The 19,760-nt window shown below is 39.4% G+C and overlaps 1 protein-coding gene across 3 annotated transcripts in view; it reads right to left on the reverse strand.

Annotated features, from left to right (window-relative positions):
* Window positions 1-12,711, reverse strand: part of LOC135472391 (unconventional myosin-IXAa-like) — a 68,739-nt gene extending 56,028 nt beyond the window's left edge. For 2 of the 3 annotated variants that reach the window (XM_064751873.1, XM_064751871.1), the window contains exons 1-11: window positions 12,540-12,711; window positions 9,937-10,961; window positions 7,974-8,068; window positions 7,492-7,554; window positions 6,377-6,476; window positions 5,494-5,594; window positions 5,010-5,064; window positions 4,692-4,769; window positions 4,156-4,245; window positions 3,285-3,398; window positions 1,081-1,131 (exon numbers count right to left, since the gene is read on the reverse strand). In XM_064751873.1, coding sequence (XP_064607943.1) covers window positions 1,081-1,131; window positions 3,285-3,398; window positions 4,156-4,245; window positions 4,692-4,769; window positions 5,010-5,064; window positions 5,494-5,594; window positions 6,377-6,476; window positions 7,492-7,554; window positions 7,974-8,068; window positions 9,937-10,800 — 1,611 coding nt within the window. In that variant the 5' untranslated portion in view covers window positions 10,801-10,961; window positions 12,540-12,711. The remainder of the gene's footprint in view (window positions 1-1,080; window positions 1,132-3,284; window positions 3,399-4,155; window positions 4,246-4,691; window positions 4,770-5,009; window positions 5,065-5,493; window positions 5,595-6,376; window positions 6,477-7,491; window positions 7,555-7,973; window positions 8,069-9,936; window positions 10,962-12,539) is intronic. The other variant, XM_064751872.1, reaches the window with a different exon arrangement.
* Between the last annotated feature and the right edge of the window lie 7,049 nt (window positions 12,712-19,760).

Here is a 19,760-nt window from a genome sequence, read left to right on the forward strand (position 1 = left end):
ATGACTATTCACTGTAAGTAGGAACAGAGGAACAGAGGCACTTTAGCTGCGCTGACCACATGTTAATGTGCTCAGTGAAATTACAATGTATGCCCAGATGAAAATCTCCAAAATGCAACCTGGTGTGTGCAATAAACACACTATGTCAAACAAGAAAAAAAACAAGAAAGAGTAGTAGACAAACATGGCAATTTAGTCCTTTAGTTTGAGAATATGACCACAAAAACTATTCTTTTTTGTTTTGTTTTTTTTCAGTACTGGGAACATATTTCTACTGCATGTCTATACTTCGTGGCGTTATCAATAGTTCCTGATAATCAAGGTTTAATAACCAGAGATCTTCTACACATATAGAAAGCAGTACATCCATGCCAACAAAATAATCTACTGTAAACTATTTAAACACAGAACTTTTAATAAAGTAAAAAAGACCACAAGCAAAGGCCACTCCAAGAATAATTTTTTTACTAAAAACGAAAACAAAAAAGGCATCAAAGCGAGCAGAAAGCAACTTTCTCTGATGTACAAACGACACCTGTTTCTAATTTTAAACAACAACTTTTACCACATTACATTTTCAACCTAAAATATTTTTTTTTGCTGAAACATGAAAAGAAAACATATCATCAACATTTATAGAAATATTTCGACAAATTTATATCACTGGAGAACACAAAGAGTGGCAGAATATTATGTTTGTCAAGTCTCAAGATTGGTTTACACTACAACATAAAAGCTTTCTTAAACTTCAGTTAATCAAGCAAAATCCCCCAAGCTAATCCTTTTCATCTTTCGAAAATAAAGAAACATGCTTCTTTAAAAGTAAACAATTATGATGAAACAAAAACATGCCTCAGCTTCATAAGTCATAACCCAATCAAATTTCATTAGAATTATTTAGGAAAAAACAAGGAACTACACTTACAACAATCGTTCATAAATAAATGCCAAGGGGAGATAACAAATTCCTGTATCAAAGGCTGGTCAAACTCGCATATCTGCCAAGACCATGCAATGTTCAAAACTAAAACTAGGACGGCATGGCGATAACACAACACTGGTAGGGGAAGAAATACTGACTAGATCAGAACCAAATTGTTTGATGTACGAAGGTAAGGATTCTGTGGCCGGCTTAAAGGAAAAATAGGAGTTGACATCAATGAAGTATCACAATAGCACATCATCAACTAGAGAGAATAGGAAAGTTATGTGCAATCTAACATGAAAGATACAAAAGTACAAACTCTTTAAGAGAAACAGACACAGGTATAGTAGAGCAGCAACAACCTTGTGAAGAACATTTTGTGCAGTCTATCATGAAGGACAGGAAACTACTCTGAGACAATACACTTATTTACATGTGTAGTAGAACAGCAATACATTTGTTGACATTCAAAGGACATCATCACCAACAAGTAGATGTCAGTATGGGGCTGACAGCAGAAAACATGGCAGTATGTGCTACAACTTGTTATGGCTTTTAAAATGCTATGGCTGACATTCACTTATTTCTTAGGCAAGATTGAAACTAGATGCCTGACATGGTGGCAAAATCCTGTACTACAAAACAGAGAATATGTCTGACTAACTTTCCCCACAGCATGTTTTAAAAAATGTCGAGCTTGTAGGCAATACCACAATGGTATGTGTACTTAGTGCAAAATTTTTTTTAATCTACAAAGCAACACAAGACTTATCCAGAACTATTTCTCCAATCACCACTAACACTGCTCTCCAAACAATTTGGGCATTTTTTTCATCTGTAAGCCACCATTCACTTCACCAAAGCTCATTACTTTTTCCTGGAATTACCCAGCGTAACTTGATGACAGAAAAATTGCCAACTGAAGAACAGCCCATGACCCATGCACATCCCATACCAAATTTATGTTTCTACAATATTTCATTTTTGATAAACTTCACTAAAAAAATGTAATTTGAGTCAAAAAAAAACAAAAGGTTGAAAGGGACCAGAATCGAATTACTGTACATGCCTTTTTATTCACGTGGTACTAATATTCGCAGATTTCCCGGCAAACACATTAAGCGAACAACTTCCTTAATTCAACTTCATAATGATGATTTCTAACACCATTTACTCAAATCTGTCACAGATCAATCAATGTTTCACTCACACTGCTGATGCATGAGAATTAAACAGTAGGATTTATTTATATTACATTTAATACTTCGTCGTCCCCGGGGTGAGTCACACGAATATTTGCTTACACAGCAGGTAAGGGCTTCGTCTTATAAAGATTAACAGTCTTCAAAAGATTAAAAGCTTAGGAGGATTAACTTCCTTTGTCTGATCAAGTTACACATCTTACAGGTACAAACAGGTTGAAATGAAAACATTGTTACTTGAATGCTTGAGTTGTTTTATTACTTGACGTTTCTGTTTTGAAGTTTGATTTTGGTTTATCACTTGTCCAAAAATTCTGTTAAGATCTGGAAAAGTTGATTCCTGTGAATTTGTCTTCTTACCAAATGCGCGAAAGTTTATGCCCCCAAATAAAAAGGCATTTACAGTATAACACCAAAATATCACATTTGTAAAGGTCCCAGGTTACATAAAATATGCAATTTTTTGTGATTTTACTTTTTTCTGCTTTATCACAGTATCCGTAATAACAGCCAGAAAAACACAAATAATGCTCACAGATACTATACAGGACAAATGCTGATTATTAGAAAAACAACAAGTGCTAATTCTCAATAGCTGTAAAATCTGTCATATAAGGTTTTATGTTGTCTTGCACTCGGCTCTTTGTTCAGTGAATAGCCCATATTATACGATAAGAGACCCGTGTTAAAAACATGTAACAAACATGGCCGACAGAAACATTTAGAGACCTATAAACAGACAGAACGACCACCTTAGTCATATATAGAAAGGATCTCACATGGGTTCTTGCACCAAAAATAAAACTATTATGTCAAATCAGACTAAATTATTAGCTTGCTACCTCTCTTACAGCCACCTTATAATCTTGTTAAATGAGCCCACAATATCTAACCGACATACGACAGGGTTGGTCTCTATAAGACGAGACTAATGACTGACCGGGCCTGAGTCCACTATCACTTCAGACCTGAGCCAAAACTGAGAACCTTATCACAATACTTAGTGTTTGTTGACACATTTGTCTAAGATAACATTTAAGAGGTGGTCAAAATTGTCATTACTGAGGATAAAAAAAATCGTGTTTCAAATTTTTTACTTAGGTAAGAAATGGTTTTGTGGCATCAGCCCTCGACATCAGTCTAGGGCAGAAACTCACCTGGTGTTCACTGTGATGGCGCTTTGCCAGCAGCGCATGGTTCACCTTCAGTACAATCCAGTCAAATAATGCTCCGTACAAACATTTGGCCATGGCATCTCGCGTGGCAATAGCCTACAACAGAAAACTCACCAATGGGCACCTTGGTGAGATTCGGCAGCAGGACCTTGACCTCATTTTATTGACGTCAAATGTTCCTTTCCCAGCTCAACATGATGATGTCACTGTACAGACAGTACAAAGTTACAACAGCAACTGATACACTGTAACGGTGTAGACCTTACGCTACAATCCATTCTTGAGGTAAGAATAGCTCGAGGTCCTGCTTCATACTAGCGCCACCTCATTAGAATTAATGACATGACAAGGTGGCACTTTTCTGTGCCTATCAAGGAATACACAACTTTCTCATACAGCTTTTATATGCTAACTGCAATTCATCAGATACCTAAATAAATAAATGAACAAAACTGCATTATTTCTTTCATGAAGTTTCCTACAAAGTACAAGATTATTTAACTCATATATGATGACTGGACACCATGCACTTAACCCAGAACCAGATTTATTTATTTATTTATTTGATTGGTGTCTTACGCCATACTCAAGAATATTTCACTTACGATGGCGGCCAGCATTATGGTGGGAGCAAACAGGGCAGAGCCCAGGGGAAACCCACAACCATTCGCAGGTTACTGGCAGAGCTGGACTTGAACTCGCAGCGACTGCATTGGTGAGAGACTCCTGGGTCCTTACCCTGCACTAGCGCGCTAACCAACCGAGCAACAGAGCAAGCCCCCCCCCCCCCCCACCATACCAGAGAAACATGTTATCATAGCATCAACACTAATCCTATATATACAATCCATACCTCTTCCATCTTGTAGTTGAGCACCAGAGTTTCCTCCCCTGCTATTGTCTTTTTCTGTGTTAATGCCTCCAACAACGTGTTCTCTTTCACCTGTGGAGAAAATATTTCAGATTTGTCACCAGTGAAAATGAGACTGGTCAGCTTAATGTACCTATAAGGGTTGCTCAGAACACACATCAGATATATATCTGAATGTAACAATATACATGTACATACACTGATATAGTAAAATAGCATGTACAAATGAATTTTCATCAAGTACATCCCACTCATCTGATTGGTACATCGTATTAGCGCCCAAAAAAAACAAAAATTAAGTCAGACTGAAAAAATAAAATTTATGTATCTGATTAGTGTTTAATGCCATACTCAGGAATATTTTACTAACACTGCGGCGACCAGCATTAAAGTAGAAGGAAAACAGGCAGAGCCTGGCGATTAGTGGGTATAAATTGTATTAATGTTGCCTCTACTGTGTTCACACTAGTCACTGGTAACTTCAATAACCTAACTGCTATGGAACCAGGTGCACAAACCTTTAGTAAATTGGAGATTATTGTAATGGTGGGCATGTTTTTCACAATCACTGACTCATCGTAAGACTGGTCCCCTTTCTGAAAAATAAAAAAAAAATGCTACATAATATCCCAAGGAATACATTTAATAAGTGAAATAACTGTGTATGTTAATCAGACTGCTGGCTGGTCAACATTTACAGAGGCTTAGTACGAGTGTAAAAGGCAGATGTCAAGAAATATTTCACCATATCTGCAGGAACATTTTAATAATTCACGCTCATTTATTCTTGAAATCAGATCTGTTCAGGTATAGAAATGAAAATCTATACTCTGTACCTTTCTAAACTCTATGTTTCCCAAATGTAAAACAGCAGACAGCACAGAGAAGATTCTGGAAATGAAAAAAAAAACATCATGTCTGAGGTAAAACTCAATCTTCAGGGGATTAATAAATCACGTAAATGTATAATTCTTAACTGAATAACCATGCACACGTGGACGTCACTCATTGACGCATATAACAGGACTCACAGCATTTGTTATGTTATAGACACAAGACCAGAATTCTTTCAAGATTTCTAAAATTCAAGCCACGTCAAGACAAAAATATTATTTTGCACCTTTTAGTATCAAGTTACAAACGGACAAAACTAAAATATTTTTATATCTATTCATGACTTAAATAAGTTGATTAGATAAAAACACATTCCTTTAGCAGGATCTGACAACATTATTTATTTACAGCCATGACATTAACTGTATTCTGTTACATACACTACTCTCGACGTCAAGTGTCTCAGATAAATATATCATGGTTTACCTCCCCTGAGCCTCCGCGGAAAACCCGACTAATTCCATGGACTCGCGGAGTCGGGCAAACTCGTGCACCTCATCCACCCCCTCCAGTGTGCAACACTCACTCTACAGACACAAGTACAGCACCAATATATCATTCTGATTTTATGAAAAGCAAAGCACACACTGATAAAAATACTATTCAAATTGTGTTTCAGGTCAATTTCAATATTATTTCAACCATACTACAAATGCCTCATGTCCTTGTAGCAGGCTAGCCCCTATGCCACCATATTTATGGTGCTGCCTGACTGAAACACCATGCGGAAGACAACAAATATTACAGCCCAAAGCACTACTATCCTCTTTATCAGCTGAACACAAAAATACGTGTATTGTGACTGATCTTTCTGGAACCCTGAGCATTACTCATCTCTTAGGGCATCTGAGTAACGTTCGGACAACTGCAGGTTCATGTTCTGCTGAATTCATGAGTTTGAGCACAAACTGCAGCGTTCTGTAGAGGCACATAACCAGAATACCGCAATACTGAGGGGTCATGGGAAATATTTATTTGTGTTGTTATTGAGGCTGATGTTTAAAGCTATAATATCATGGGTAATGGAGTGGAGGTGGTTCCTTTGTCTAAAACAGTTTCAAGGAAGTTACAGGCTGCGCTAAGCTTCAGTGAACCACTGCTTCTGGTCTTCTGCCTTTTTCCTACACAATTCAACTAGACTGCACCCAGACACCTTGGTCTAAAAGCATAAATACTCTGTAGATTGTGAGATTGGCTCTTTTCTTGACTGAAAGAGCCTATCAATTCTAGCATTGAAGAACATAGATGGTGACCATCTAATGTGAGCATAGCATCCTACTTTAACTGTCTTATCATGGGATAGGATTACCTGGTTCAAATAGTGGTATTTTTCAGGGGAATACAGCTGTAGCTCATCAACTTCTTTCTTCTCAGCTCCAGCCAACAGGTAATAAAATACATGGTAATTTCTGTCAAAATACAAACATAGAGAACTTAAATCTCTTTAATACAGGTCTTCTAACATACTTGTTTAGTACAGGTCTTCTAACATACTTGTTTAGTACAGGTCTTCTAACTACATGCACTTGTACCATTTCTTAATGAACCATAGTGAAAATTTTAACTTCCGTTTACAGCTACACTGTAGAAGAAACCAAGTTGACCATAGCCCTGTACACAGAAATATTTCTGAAATCATATAACGGCAACTTCCCAACAAAATCATAACTCGTTCCACTTTTATGTCTCTTGTAGTTCATCCTGAACAATGATAACACAAATATGTGAACAATGAAAACAGAGGCAGGTGAAGAATGATAACACACATATTTGAACAATGATAACAGATGCACGTGAAGAATGATAACACATGTATGTGAACAATGATAACAGATGCAAGTGAAGATTGATAACACATGTACGTGAAGAATGATAACACATGTACATGAACAATGATAACACATGTACATGAACAATGATAACACATGTACATGAACAATGATAACACATGTATGTGAATAATGATAGCACATGTATGTGAATGATAACACATGTACATGAACAATGATAACACATGTACATGAACAATGATAACACATATGTGAACAATGATAACAGAGGCAGGTGAAGAATGATAACACATGTACGTGAAGAATGATAACACATGTACATGAACAATGATAACACATATATGTGAACAATGATAACAGAGGCAGGTGAAGAATGATAACACACATATGTGAACAATGATACCAGATGCAAGTGAAGAATGATAACACATGTACGTGAACAATGATAACACATGTACGTGAACAATGATAACACATGTACGTGAACAATGATAACACATGTATGTGAATAATGATAGCACATGTATGTGAAAATGATTATACATGTTTGTGAATTTACAAACATTTTAACACTAAAAGTACACATATCTCCTTAAAGCTACTACAGAAAGAGTAACAACTTTATTTGAGTCACCTTTCATCTTTGGCTTGAGCAACAATCCTGGACTTTTCCAGTAGATATTTCTCGACAACAGCTCTGGAGAAACAGAAAACAGCAAAATCAATTTACAATGACAACACGTTTGTTGTAGCTTTTAGTATACATGTAGCCAAAGAACAACTGATTCCTGTATTAATTATGTACTAACTCAAACATAAACCTAGTATAATCCCCCAATATGCAGATTTTGATCTGTAGTTTGCTTGCCTTGCGTCAGGACGTTTGTCAGGAGGAGGTGGAAGGGACGTGCTACCTTCACCAATAAACCTGACAAACTATCAGATACAGGTGTATGTAACATATTTTTGACTGAACCACCAATCTATATCAAATAAACAAAATATTTAAGATTTTACTGTTAAAACTTTTAAACTATAAAGCTACACTTTTCTATACATGAATCTAATCAGAACTAAATGTCAAAGATTACTGGCCACCACACTCCTTTGACTTACCCGTGGACCATTCCATTTTCTTTGTAGTTCACCTGGATAAACTTGCCAAACCGACTGGAATTATTGTTATGAACTGTTTTGGCATTGCCGAAGGCCTGAAAGCCAAAGTCAATTTTATAACAGATGCTGTGATGCACGTTCCTGTGAGATGTTATTGTATATAAATGTTGAGCCCACGCCAGACCCAGAAAACCTTTTCCAAAACCAGCACATAAATATTGACAAAAGATACCATTGTACACATGCACAACTTTGATGACAGTGGTTTATAAAATTTCATGAAAAATTTTCAACTGTAACAGTTTTTTCTCTACTTCCTTAAGCATCATTAATGACATTTTTCCAGAAGGAACACGCTAGATAATGGACCACAAATTAATATTATATCAGTGATAGCACAGTGACAATAACAAACAGGCTGTAATTTCTGGACCTGATAATTATTCACTTGACATAGCCTGTGGAAGCTCCTGTTCATAGTAACCAGGATGCTGACATTCACAACAGAGTATACCAGCATGATATTACAGAGACTTGTACCAGTACCAGTTAAGCCAGCGGGCAGTTTGCAAAACTGACAGTCTGCCAGGACTGGATCCTGGATGCTTTTAATACCATGAGCAAAACTGACAACTCCACCTGTTAAACATACATGTATATGTATTTCATACTTGAGGAACAATGCAAGAATCAACCGTTAAGAACATAACAATTAACATATTAACCATATCATCTCAGCCCTCCGCCATTAGATGTATTTCTCCACGGCTTTTGTACAACCTGTCTTTGTCCAGCTCTATTGCATTCTGAGTACAGCTGATTGTAAAGGAATATACTGCTTAAGCAGCTTGTTGTGCACAATATTGTTAATTTTGCATGTGCATGTCCCTCAACTACATCCATATTTGTGTAAAATGTATAAAACAAAGAACCTTATAGGGCAAAGACCTGCAAGAAACATGATGAGTAAGAAATTCTATATGGAATGGATGCTATAAGCTGCATTTATGCATTGCTTCGTTCACACATTACTCTGACAGCTCAAGCAAACAGTGAACAATGAGTAACACACCGTGTGATAAACGACAGTCTGCCTACCCATGTACACATCTTACCTTCCTACAGCATAAGTATTTTACGCAACAAGAACAGCGCCATACATACGCAGCTTTGAAATATCAAGGTCAACTGCAATGGCCTAAGCTTGACATTGATTGGTCTTAAAATTCATAACTTCACCAGAAGGAGCGAAAGAGAAGGGTAGCATGAAATGTGCCGTTCTCACCTGATTTTCTCTATTTTGGTGGGGTAGAACAGACTTTAACACCACCACACCACAGAGTTGCGGTGTTTGTTGTGTAGCCCAATACCGCTGAAGCGTTTTTAGTACCTCATCAAATCCCTCAAATGCTACCACACTTGGGCCAAAATAAAAATTCTGCGGTATCAGGTTAAACAAAGAACACCCCCATAACTACGTTGAACTCCTTAAATACACTTTACTGTTGCTTTGATATCAATTGTGAACGACTCTCCGGCAAACATGTTGCTATCATGGGTACAGGTTGGGCTGAGGATCCAATCAGAATCTGAAGAGCATGGGTGATGAATCTGAAGTTACAGTCAATCTATACTGTAGGTCAAAGGTCAATACAATATTGTTCAATTCGATAATTTTTATTAGTAGGCTACCTACTACACTGGAGCTGTAAAACACTATAGCAATGCACAAATCAGCTCTAAAGTTATTTCAGTAAGGGACGGATGGACTATTGGACGGATAGATGGACGGACGCACGTAACTATACCAATAACATTCAGTCAAAGCTGAGAGTGGGTAACAGAAAAACAATGCATGTACATGTATGTATATTCACAATGTGATGATGTCACATGAACATCAGATGGTATCTGTTACACATGTGTGACAAACCTTAACTCCATTGTCTCAGTGAATACCCACCTCTAGGACAGGTCCTGCCCCTAGTATTGTCTGCTCCACCCCACTGGCATGCATGCCCTTCTGGCTGAGGGCAGTTAGATGGTGTAAGAGGAGGTTGGTACTTTCTGTTTTGCCTGACCCCGATTCCCCAGATATCACTATGCATTGGTTCTGCTTGGTCCGTAACATTTTGTGAAAAGCTGCATCAGCAATGGCAAAGATGTGGGGAGGTAACTCTCCCAGTCTTTTGTTCTGGTACATTTTGACATAGGTGGGGTTGTAAATAGGGAAGAATTTGAAGGGATTGACAGCAATGAGGATGGATCCGACATAGGTGTAAATGTTGCCACTGACAAAGCGAGCCTTTATGTTTTCCAGTAAAGTCTGTTCATTGAGGTCAGGCAGATTGCACAAGTCTGGGTATTCCTTATTGCTGGTCGACTGCCGCAGAAAAGATGTGAGAAAATCTGCCACATCACTTCGCTCAGCCCATGAGGGCGTTCTGCTGAGGGAATCAGAGTCCTTTTTGTGAATGTAAAATCTATAGCCTGAGACCAGACCTTTTTCTTGATCCACCTCAGCATTAATCATCTGTGGCCATAGGGCCTGCAGTTGAACGGGGTATTCTTCTGGGCCGAGTTTACGCTCCTTACACAATTGGCCATCAGAGACAACAATTTCAGACAGCTCATAGTCCTCCGAGCTGCCCATCTTCAGTTTGGTGACGACCAGATTGCGTACCTGGGTAACAGTAGTGGTACGTTCTGCCGGGATGAGAACAGAGTCTTGGTCCCGGGTCAGTGGTCCTGCGTACACCCTCACCATGGAGACCTCCATGTTCTCCTGCGGAACGATTTTGACAGTCCTTGCTGCAGCATATGCCATACTCGTTAGCTTTTAGGGGGGACTGCTCAAGTACTCTACCACTGGACTCTCACATACACCAACATCCTCTCCGGAACAAGCTATTCAACCCCATTTCCTGCCGGCTACACGAGGGGCTGGTTAAACTGCTTCAGTTTCTGGAACATACAGCAGCCCAAGACCTGAAAGAGTTAAGGAGTACATGATGTAAATACATGTACCAGTAAATAGCATAAAATTCTCAGCACTTGGCATTAACGCTGTACTTGGAGTGTAATAAACAGCGCACAACAGCGGAGTACCACAACAAATAGAAACACTCAGACACAACAAGGCATGTTGGAGCTCTCAGAAAAAGGAAACGTAATAATGTGTAAGTGTCTGGTGTGATCTTCTTTGCCAGGTCATGGGAATGCTGTCCACCAAGACCTGCCCTATAGAATATGATACAGCAACAGGTTAGAGATAAGGTCAAATTATGTTTGAATATAACACTTAACCAAAATATTGTGGACTGAATACGAACATAGAAACATGTAGTGAGAGAATGATACAGGTAACTGATATAAATGATTTGAAAGAATTTATGTTTTGATTACAGAGCACAAAATTTCATGGCAAAAAAGTAAAGGAAGAGAAGCAGGAATTCAATGAATGCACAAATGATTCAGACCTTTGACTTCTTATTTATTTGGAAGGTGCTGCATTTTACATAGTACACAGTACTCCCTTTTATTTCATTAATACTAAAACAAAAAAGCATTAGCAATAATTGTCACAAAGTTTTATGATAAATGTATTTCTCTATGGTACAACAAATAAATTCATCTATAACATTGTATTACTGAGTCCCATGTCCAGCTATGACTAAGTTTGAATACTCTAGCTGAATGAAAGGAACAAGGAACTGAAAAAACTGAAAAGAAAAGATTATAGGGACAGTAACTATAACCAAAATTTAATAACTGTCACTCCCAAAAGTTGGAGATATCATGCCCACAACAGATCGCCATGTCAATTTTTCTATATAACAACAATTATATTTACATGCAATCAGCTTACAAACTTTAAAGTCCAGAAATAATTTCAATATGTGTAGTTTACAACAGCAACATTTAACAACTTCTAAAGGCCATATATATGCATACAAAGAATACAATATGATTGCAGACATACAACGAAGCCCATGCCGCTAGCTTGAACATGCACTATATGTAGAGGGCGTTTAGGTAGAGGGTGTTCTTGCTAGATGGTGTCCTGACTGCAATTCCTCATTCAGGTTTACAGTTACACATTGTGACGAGTTTTCAACTTAACGACATATGTATCATATATGAACTTAATCAACCACAACACTGAGGAAGAACTTGATGGGAGCTGTCACTGTCAGTCACAAAGAAGTAGGGGTATGTCCCTGATAAACTACTGTATTGTGTCAGATGAAATAATAAACGAAGCGTATCATTTGCGCATAACATCACCTCAAGACGTTTTTCAAGTTAGTCGATTTGAAGTTCATAGTCAAAAGTGGCACGCCCAAAAATCTGTCATCAATGTGGACCTGGACATTTCTGGATACGAAGAACTTAAGAGTGTGGTGAGAAAGAGGAAACAGTCTAACACAATCACACCCTTCATAAAAATAACTGTACTGAATACAAAAAGTGATGTACAAAGTAAAAAAAAATCGCTGATGACAAGGGCGGTGACTGTATCAAGCAATGTTGTGGAGGCCAGGACTCGGCCAAGTTGACACTCACCGCTTTAGGCCAGTCGCCGGTTTAATTTGGTTTACTGTGACCTAGTTTCCATCACTCCATGGAAACTGAAGAGGATAAGAACCGTCCTGCCACCCTATGGATGACTTGATTAAAAAACATTGGTCTGAGACAGATTTTCAACCGTAATTTTCGTCTCACATTCTCTCGTCACCCACTGTGGCCCCCGAAAGCTTCTCAGCAGTGAATTACTCCAAGCTTTCTGATTGGTTAAAAACCGAGTCACTTTGCTTCCGGGTTGGAATAACTTCCCTGTGTGGAGTTATTTCTTTTTTAGACCCAGTATAGGAAATTAATATGAATTTAACAATCATGACACCACACTGCAGGTAGTTTACAGGACTGTGACGTACTCGAAACATCGCACAATATGTACATAGTAAACTACATGTATATCGCCACCATGCAGCGCTTGAGGTCAGCTGGCGTGACTAGGTTGTGCGTGTCTATTTAACTTCAGAGTTTGTTATCGGGATATTTCAGGCGTGACAAGAGCTTGATAGAAACCTACTTTCACTCAGCTTCTGTGCTCCTTAGTTACTTCACATCGCCTTAATCATCGCGAGGCGTGGGTGGACCAGTTAATGTTAAACGTAAAATACCGGTAGGCCTACTCCTGACTGAGGTTTGTTGAATCAGTGATTACTGAAATACAGGCATTCTTGTATAGCTATAGGTATAGCTATGGTCTTTCACCTTTGATAGTACGAGCTAAATAAATATATACACGAGGCAAAGTATGACGTTGGCGTATTGTTAAGCAGATATACATCACGCCTTATCTTCGATGATGTATAAGGCCATCTATCCACAATATAACTTTACGCCCTAGCTATGTGATAGGCTTATATATAGACGATATATACATCTCCACACGGTATGGTAATTATTACGGTCTATATATATGCCTATAGTACATTCACTAAGACCCTCGACAGATTACACCAGCACTTTTTACAGAACCGTGTGTGATACTTCTTTATCAAGGGAGCCAAACAGAACTCTGCAGTGAAAACCCTGTTACTGAACTTGACAAAGGCCAGGTGTGACTGCAGTCTGGAGTGTAGGCCCTGCACGTAGGTCAGCCTGTATATATCACCCATTGACACACCTGTTAATCAGCTATTTTTTTCTTTCGCCCTCATCCACAGTAATACTGTTTAACAACTTGTAGGCTGTAACATTGTCAGTTTATTTCGTTACATCGGGATAGTCCTGCATGACGACACCTTTGCTCCGATAGGAAAAGCTTAAACAAATTTATTTGTATATTTATATAGTCTATGCCATTGGCTTAGCGTCGTGCAGGTTCTTATAGACCTATATAAACCTGTCGCTTTTTCACTTTGCGACGACGGTCGGGTTTTTATGAAGTTACCTGTATGACAAATCTCCTGACTTAAAGCCTCAGCCGATCCGAGTTGGATTCGAACCTGCGACTTACTGACCTGAGTGCGTGAACGATCGGCTACGTGGAGAACAACAGGGCTAAGCCGAATTCCCATGATTATCTTGGGCTGTCCCCTATATAGGCGATTGGCTGTAGGGTATTTAGCACATACAAGAGAGGAAGCAGAAGATATTCACTGATTGCCGGGTAACGTTTGTAGACGTACATGTAGGTACGATTGAGGATAAGGGATAGAGCCTACCAGTATGTTTATCTACCCTCAGTAGGCTACCTATATAGTTGTTGTGTGCTTAGGCCTACGCCAACTGGTACATGGGCTACACTAAGTAACATACAGGCCATAAATAACCAACAAAAGTGAGTGTCATGCATTGGCGGTAGATATATCGCTTTTTTTTTCGCCTTTTTTATGGGCCCGTGTATTTAGGCTTAATTGATGGAACAGCCGAACGTAAACGGCACCGTTCAGCCCTATTCAGCAAAATCCGCCATTTTTGCCTTGTTTGGTCCAAATTTCTCATCGTATAGTCATATTTATCACACACACACAAGCACACACACAAGCACACACGCACACACACACGTTTGGAGGGGTCTTAAGAGTGAAATAATACATCATTTATCCGTATGTAAATTAATTTTAATCAATCAAGAATTGCCCCATCTTCAGTCATAATGTGAATAATTCAACCCAGTTTCGTAAAACTTTGAAATTTATATTGCTCCCTGAAAGCGCAAATTGATATTTTATCCTGAGCAAAGCCTCCTGGAAAGTGTTTATAGTCTCCTCTCGCGACGATATGCCAGTTGGCTGATTAAGGCTTTTGTGTTAACATGTTAAAAACTTCATTGACATCTACCGGCTTCGATAGCACAGTTGCTCGAGCATCCACTTCGGAAGCAGTAGATCCACGGTCAATCCTGGGTTGGATCACACCCTTTAAAGCGTTCAGCACGAAGGGGGACAGTGCAACGACTGGTTGACTGTATGAAGAAGGTGGGGCGTCTCAGTGAAGCAGCACTAGATAAAAGAGCGGTGGAAATCCGTCCTGCAGCAATGAGGCGCATGTAATGCATCTATGCACTCTTCTGTAGCAATGCAGAGATATATGTGGTAGGCCTGTGGTAGAAAAAGAACAATACGACAATGTCTTTCTCTGTCCTAGAGCAATACTATTGTTATTTCGTGGTATACTGACCAAGAGCAATGCAGTATTTATGCGTGAATACGCTGATTGTGTAATTATGTAAATGGTGACAGGAATCAAGTCAGATTTGAACTCACAACCTATACAATAACCTGTTGGACTGTCAGTCTTTGAGCCTGCATCTTTTACTGTAGATCTGCATTCATTTTACAATCTAGTGTATTATGATCAATTAATAACGTAGACTTAGATAACGGCGGTCGGGTTTATAGGTGGAGGAAGCTAGAGTGCCCAAAAGCAAGGCTCGACTACCATACTAAGTGGTCTAATTCTCATGCACTCCAGGCTGATAACTTCCTCCTTTCAGGTATAGCCTATAGACTTTATATATATATGTATGTAAGATGACGGGGCTATAATATTAAATAGACGATATTAAATATTTGATATTATGATATTAAATATATGTCGGCTATGCAGCCGACAGTACACGTAAGGATCTACATGTTGGTCTTGTATTCCAGTGATGTCTTTGTGTATATTTTATAACTTCTGTGTACCAAGATGGGCCTACATTCTACACTCCATTCTGTTTCCCCGCCTCCATTTACCTTTCTTGCACTCCGCATAGCAGAGCACATACTAGTATATGTAGTTGTTTTAAATAAAGACGTTGAGGGAGGTGTGAAAAGCCTAAACCGCATGTACACAGATGTATATATGCAGAAGAAAGTTGTCTCTCCCGCCATGTTCTATTATTAGCATTACGCGCATTCATTCGACCCGGCACAGTACAATTTCTTATATTTTTGAAAAGGGTTAGTGGGAGTGGGTTATACTTTTACATGCTTTATTCCCTCTATCGCGTATTTGCTTTATTCCCTCTGTCGCGTACTTGCTTTTCATAGTTGTATAGAGAGCATGTATACGCTGTACCCTCCTTTTCACACTTGTAAATTTTTAGTTGAATAATAAAGGGAGTATATTTAGCAAACCTGGGGCTAATATATTAGTCTCAGGTTATACCCTGGAGGTATACACTGTATGATACCGCCAGATGTCATGTTATGTGTATGTTTAGCCTAGATATATGGAAGCCGGATAAGGACATAGAGGTACCGTCCTCGTACCGCGGGCTGCCACGCTCAGGCCGCGAACCCGTACCTGAGAACTCCTTATATTACACGGCCAGCGTGTTCATGGTTTCCTAATTTAGTTAATCAGAGGTCCCGTACACTATGGACGCCGGATGAGGGCATCTCGCCCCGCGCGCGACTTGCACCGTCCTCATGCCATGGGCAGCGACCCGCGGGGCGCGGGGTGAGATGTCCTCATCTGGCTTCCAGAGTGTACCTCTAATTAACTACTTGAGGAAAGCATGAACTCGTCAGTCGACTCTTCGCTGGCCGTGTGATCTAACGGGTACTCCAAGGAGATAGCTATATATCCTTTGACTCACATGCATGAGTATACAGGCTAGTTTGAATCAGCTGATGCTTTTCAACAGGCCGCTAGTCAGGTACCTAGGGAGGCACAGTGTATGCTTTTTAATGGTGAACCAATAATTAGCTGGGGACCAGGGAACCATACCGTCATTGAAACAAATAGGTTATCTAGGTGAGGGTTTACGGTATTACATACAATAATATCTTTCTCTCTCTATTGTGACATAATTAAAATGGCAGATATAAGACAGATTGGAAATAACAACGAATATGAAGTCAAAGTGTGGCTAATTCCCTTCATTTTGGGGTGATACAAGATTTTTGATACATGTTTTCAAAGATGGCCACCAACCAGATACAGGTATGCAGCATTATACAATATTCAAGTCACACTTGTCGAGCTGAGTATGGCAGTCTCTTTCTCCACTAAGTTTGCTTAATGACGGTAACAGTTTGCCTGTCGTGGTTAAACATTGTCACCAAATACAAGGCGTAGTCCCCAAATACTTTTTTCTTTAGAACAGAATCTTGGGCAGATGAATAGACAGATAATGCAAAAGATAAACTGTTTCGATTTTAGTAAACCTGTAAAGAACCGTCGGGAGCCTTAATGGCTCAGATGGTAAAAGCAGTGCCTCGCTTCAACTGTTAGGCCCTTGATCAATGATGTCACGTCAGGATACCTTGTGAAGGTTGGTGGGTTATCCTGGGCACTCTGGTTACCTCCACACATAAGTGAAAAATCCTTGAGTAAGGCGTTAAACACTAATCAAATAAATAAGCAAATAAATAAATAAATGTAGCTTGAGTCTTTCCGACTCAGCAATTCTGGCATATCCTTCGAGATCTCCACTATAGCAGTCCTACTACATACACAATAGCTGCTCTTAGAACTATATCGGTTACGCCAAAATCATGGTTACACATATATTGGGTGGGGGCGGGGGGCTACGCATGCACATCGATGCGACATGGGTGTTTCTGTCATACTGTAGTTTTGTCTCCTGTCACATATAAGTTTCTGTAAACACGAAACATGTTTTTAGATGGATATGAAACTTTATGATAGACGTCAGTGATGCTGGGGGCAGTTTGATTTGCGTCTTTCGGCCTCTGATGCTCAGCCGGAGCAACCCAAGGGAAATTACCTTTAGCGGGCAAATTGCGATTGGATTAGGTCAAGTTCTCTCCCCTGAGAATATCATCAAGGTGAGCATGCAGTAATTGCACATACCGGACTGTGCCAAGGGAGGTTCTTCATCAAATTTGATCCGCGTTACCGCGGCCTGTTTTGGTGAACCACCACCATCCAGAGAACTAACTGGCAAAATAGTACAAAATAACTTCCACTGCAAATCAATGGTAGATACTGGAAATGCAGTATTCGTATAAGTCATGTGATTTATATACCGTAAGTCATTATATATTGACCTACATGTCCAATAGACCTTTCAGAACTATAGGTCTATGCCTATATAACACTCATACATGCAATGTATGGTACTTATGTGAGTTATTAGTTGAGATAAACGTACAGCCTATGGCTGTAGCAGGTGACTACAATCCGTGAGCGATGACCGAAGACGCATTGCTGTTAGCAAAAGGACGCATTGCTGACGCAAAAGTGTGAGAGTTATCAAAACTTCTCAGAAATTGCACCAGCTGGTATTTTTTCTAATCAAAACCCCACCCACACCCAATCTGCACACTTTCACACTGTCCCTGTTTCATGAAAAACACATTTAGGCCTATGTTTCGTGTTGTTATACAAACGTGATATATCTATTATCAGTTGTCGACCAGCCAGACGATGTATGTGTGCGCCAATTCAGTTTTCTCTGAGCTTTCCAAATTGGCTCATATCAGATGTTATACACATCTTGACCAAGGAGGTAGCTTTCTGGGAACTCCTCGTACGAGGGTGGGACCGGCTGAGTTTTCCGATATAGGGTGTCACTTGATTTGGCTACCCGTCAACCAGAATCATGTGTAAAACCAGAGTCAATACATACCTTAATATTCCTGTCACAGTCATTTTGATTTATTTATTTGTTTATTTGATTGGTGGTTTACGCCGAACTAAAGAATATTTTACTTAAACTACGGCAGCCAGCATTATGGTTGGAAGAAACCGGGCAGAGCTCGGGGTAAACATTGGTAGCTGAACATGAACTGGCAGCGACCGCAATAATGGGAGGCTCCTGGATCATTGCTCCTAGCTGGCACACTAACCACCTCGGCCCTCTGTCACAAGACTATCATGTTAAACAACCTACTTAAAGTATGTGCAAGGTTAACCTACTGGCCGATGACTTGAAAAACTTTGTAGGGAAAAGTTCGTGCGACAGTAGTCTCTATCTGTGTGTCGGTCTGGATCCAACCAGCCCAACCAGTTTTTGTTTCAATATATTGTTTTAATATTGATCCCATGATTCAGTCGGTTAGCGCGCTAGCACGGTGTAATGACCCAGGAGTCTCTCACCAATGCGACTCTCTGCGAGTCCAAGTCCAGCTCATGCTGGCTTCATCTCCGGTCGTACATGGGAAGGTCTGCCAGCAACCTGCGGATGGTCGTGGGTTTACCCCGGGCTCTGCCCGTTTCCACCCACTATAATGCTGACCGCCGTCGTATAAGTGAAATATTCTTGAGTACGGCGTAAAACACCAATCAAATAAATAAATAAATATTGACCCAGAGAACTGGGCATCACCATGTAAGTGATAAAGAACTGTGAATGGTGTAAAACAACAATGAAATAAAGTAATAAATCAATCCAACCTTTATCCCAACCATCTGTATATGAATGAAAAAAAGTGTGGTAAAAGCAGCAATCAGTCTATTTTATAGTCTTCAACATATACACGATATGTCTTTCTTTGTTGTCCTTGTTTGAAGTAAAACTTGAGTGCAAATATAAACTGTACAACAGAAATAACTGTGTAATGTGTATCGATTATAACCATATAGATGCACTGAACAGAGAAGAATTATGCTTTTCACAATTCCCTGAAAACGTTACAGTTGAAACTTTCAGCCGATCTTTTCTGTACGAAACCGTAAAGGGACATGGCCGTTTTCCTTTTTTTCTTAACTGTACGTTTTTATTTCTTCTAATTTTGCTGTATACTTAAGCATCCCCCGACCCCCCACCTAAAAAAAGAAAAAAGAAAAACTCCCACAAAAACTCCAACCCAATCT

Source organism: Liolophura sinensis, chromosome 8 (genome assembly GCF_032854445.1).
Source record: "Liolophura sinensis isolate JHLJ2023 chromosome 8, CUHK_Ljap_v2, whole genome shotgun sequence".
Classification (NCBI taxonomy): Eukaryota; Metazoa; Mollusca; class Polyplacophora; order Chitonida; family Chitonidae; genus Liolophura; species Liolophura sinensis.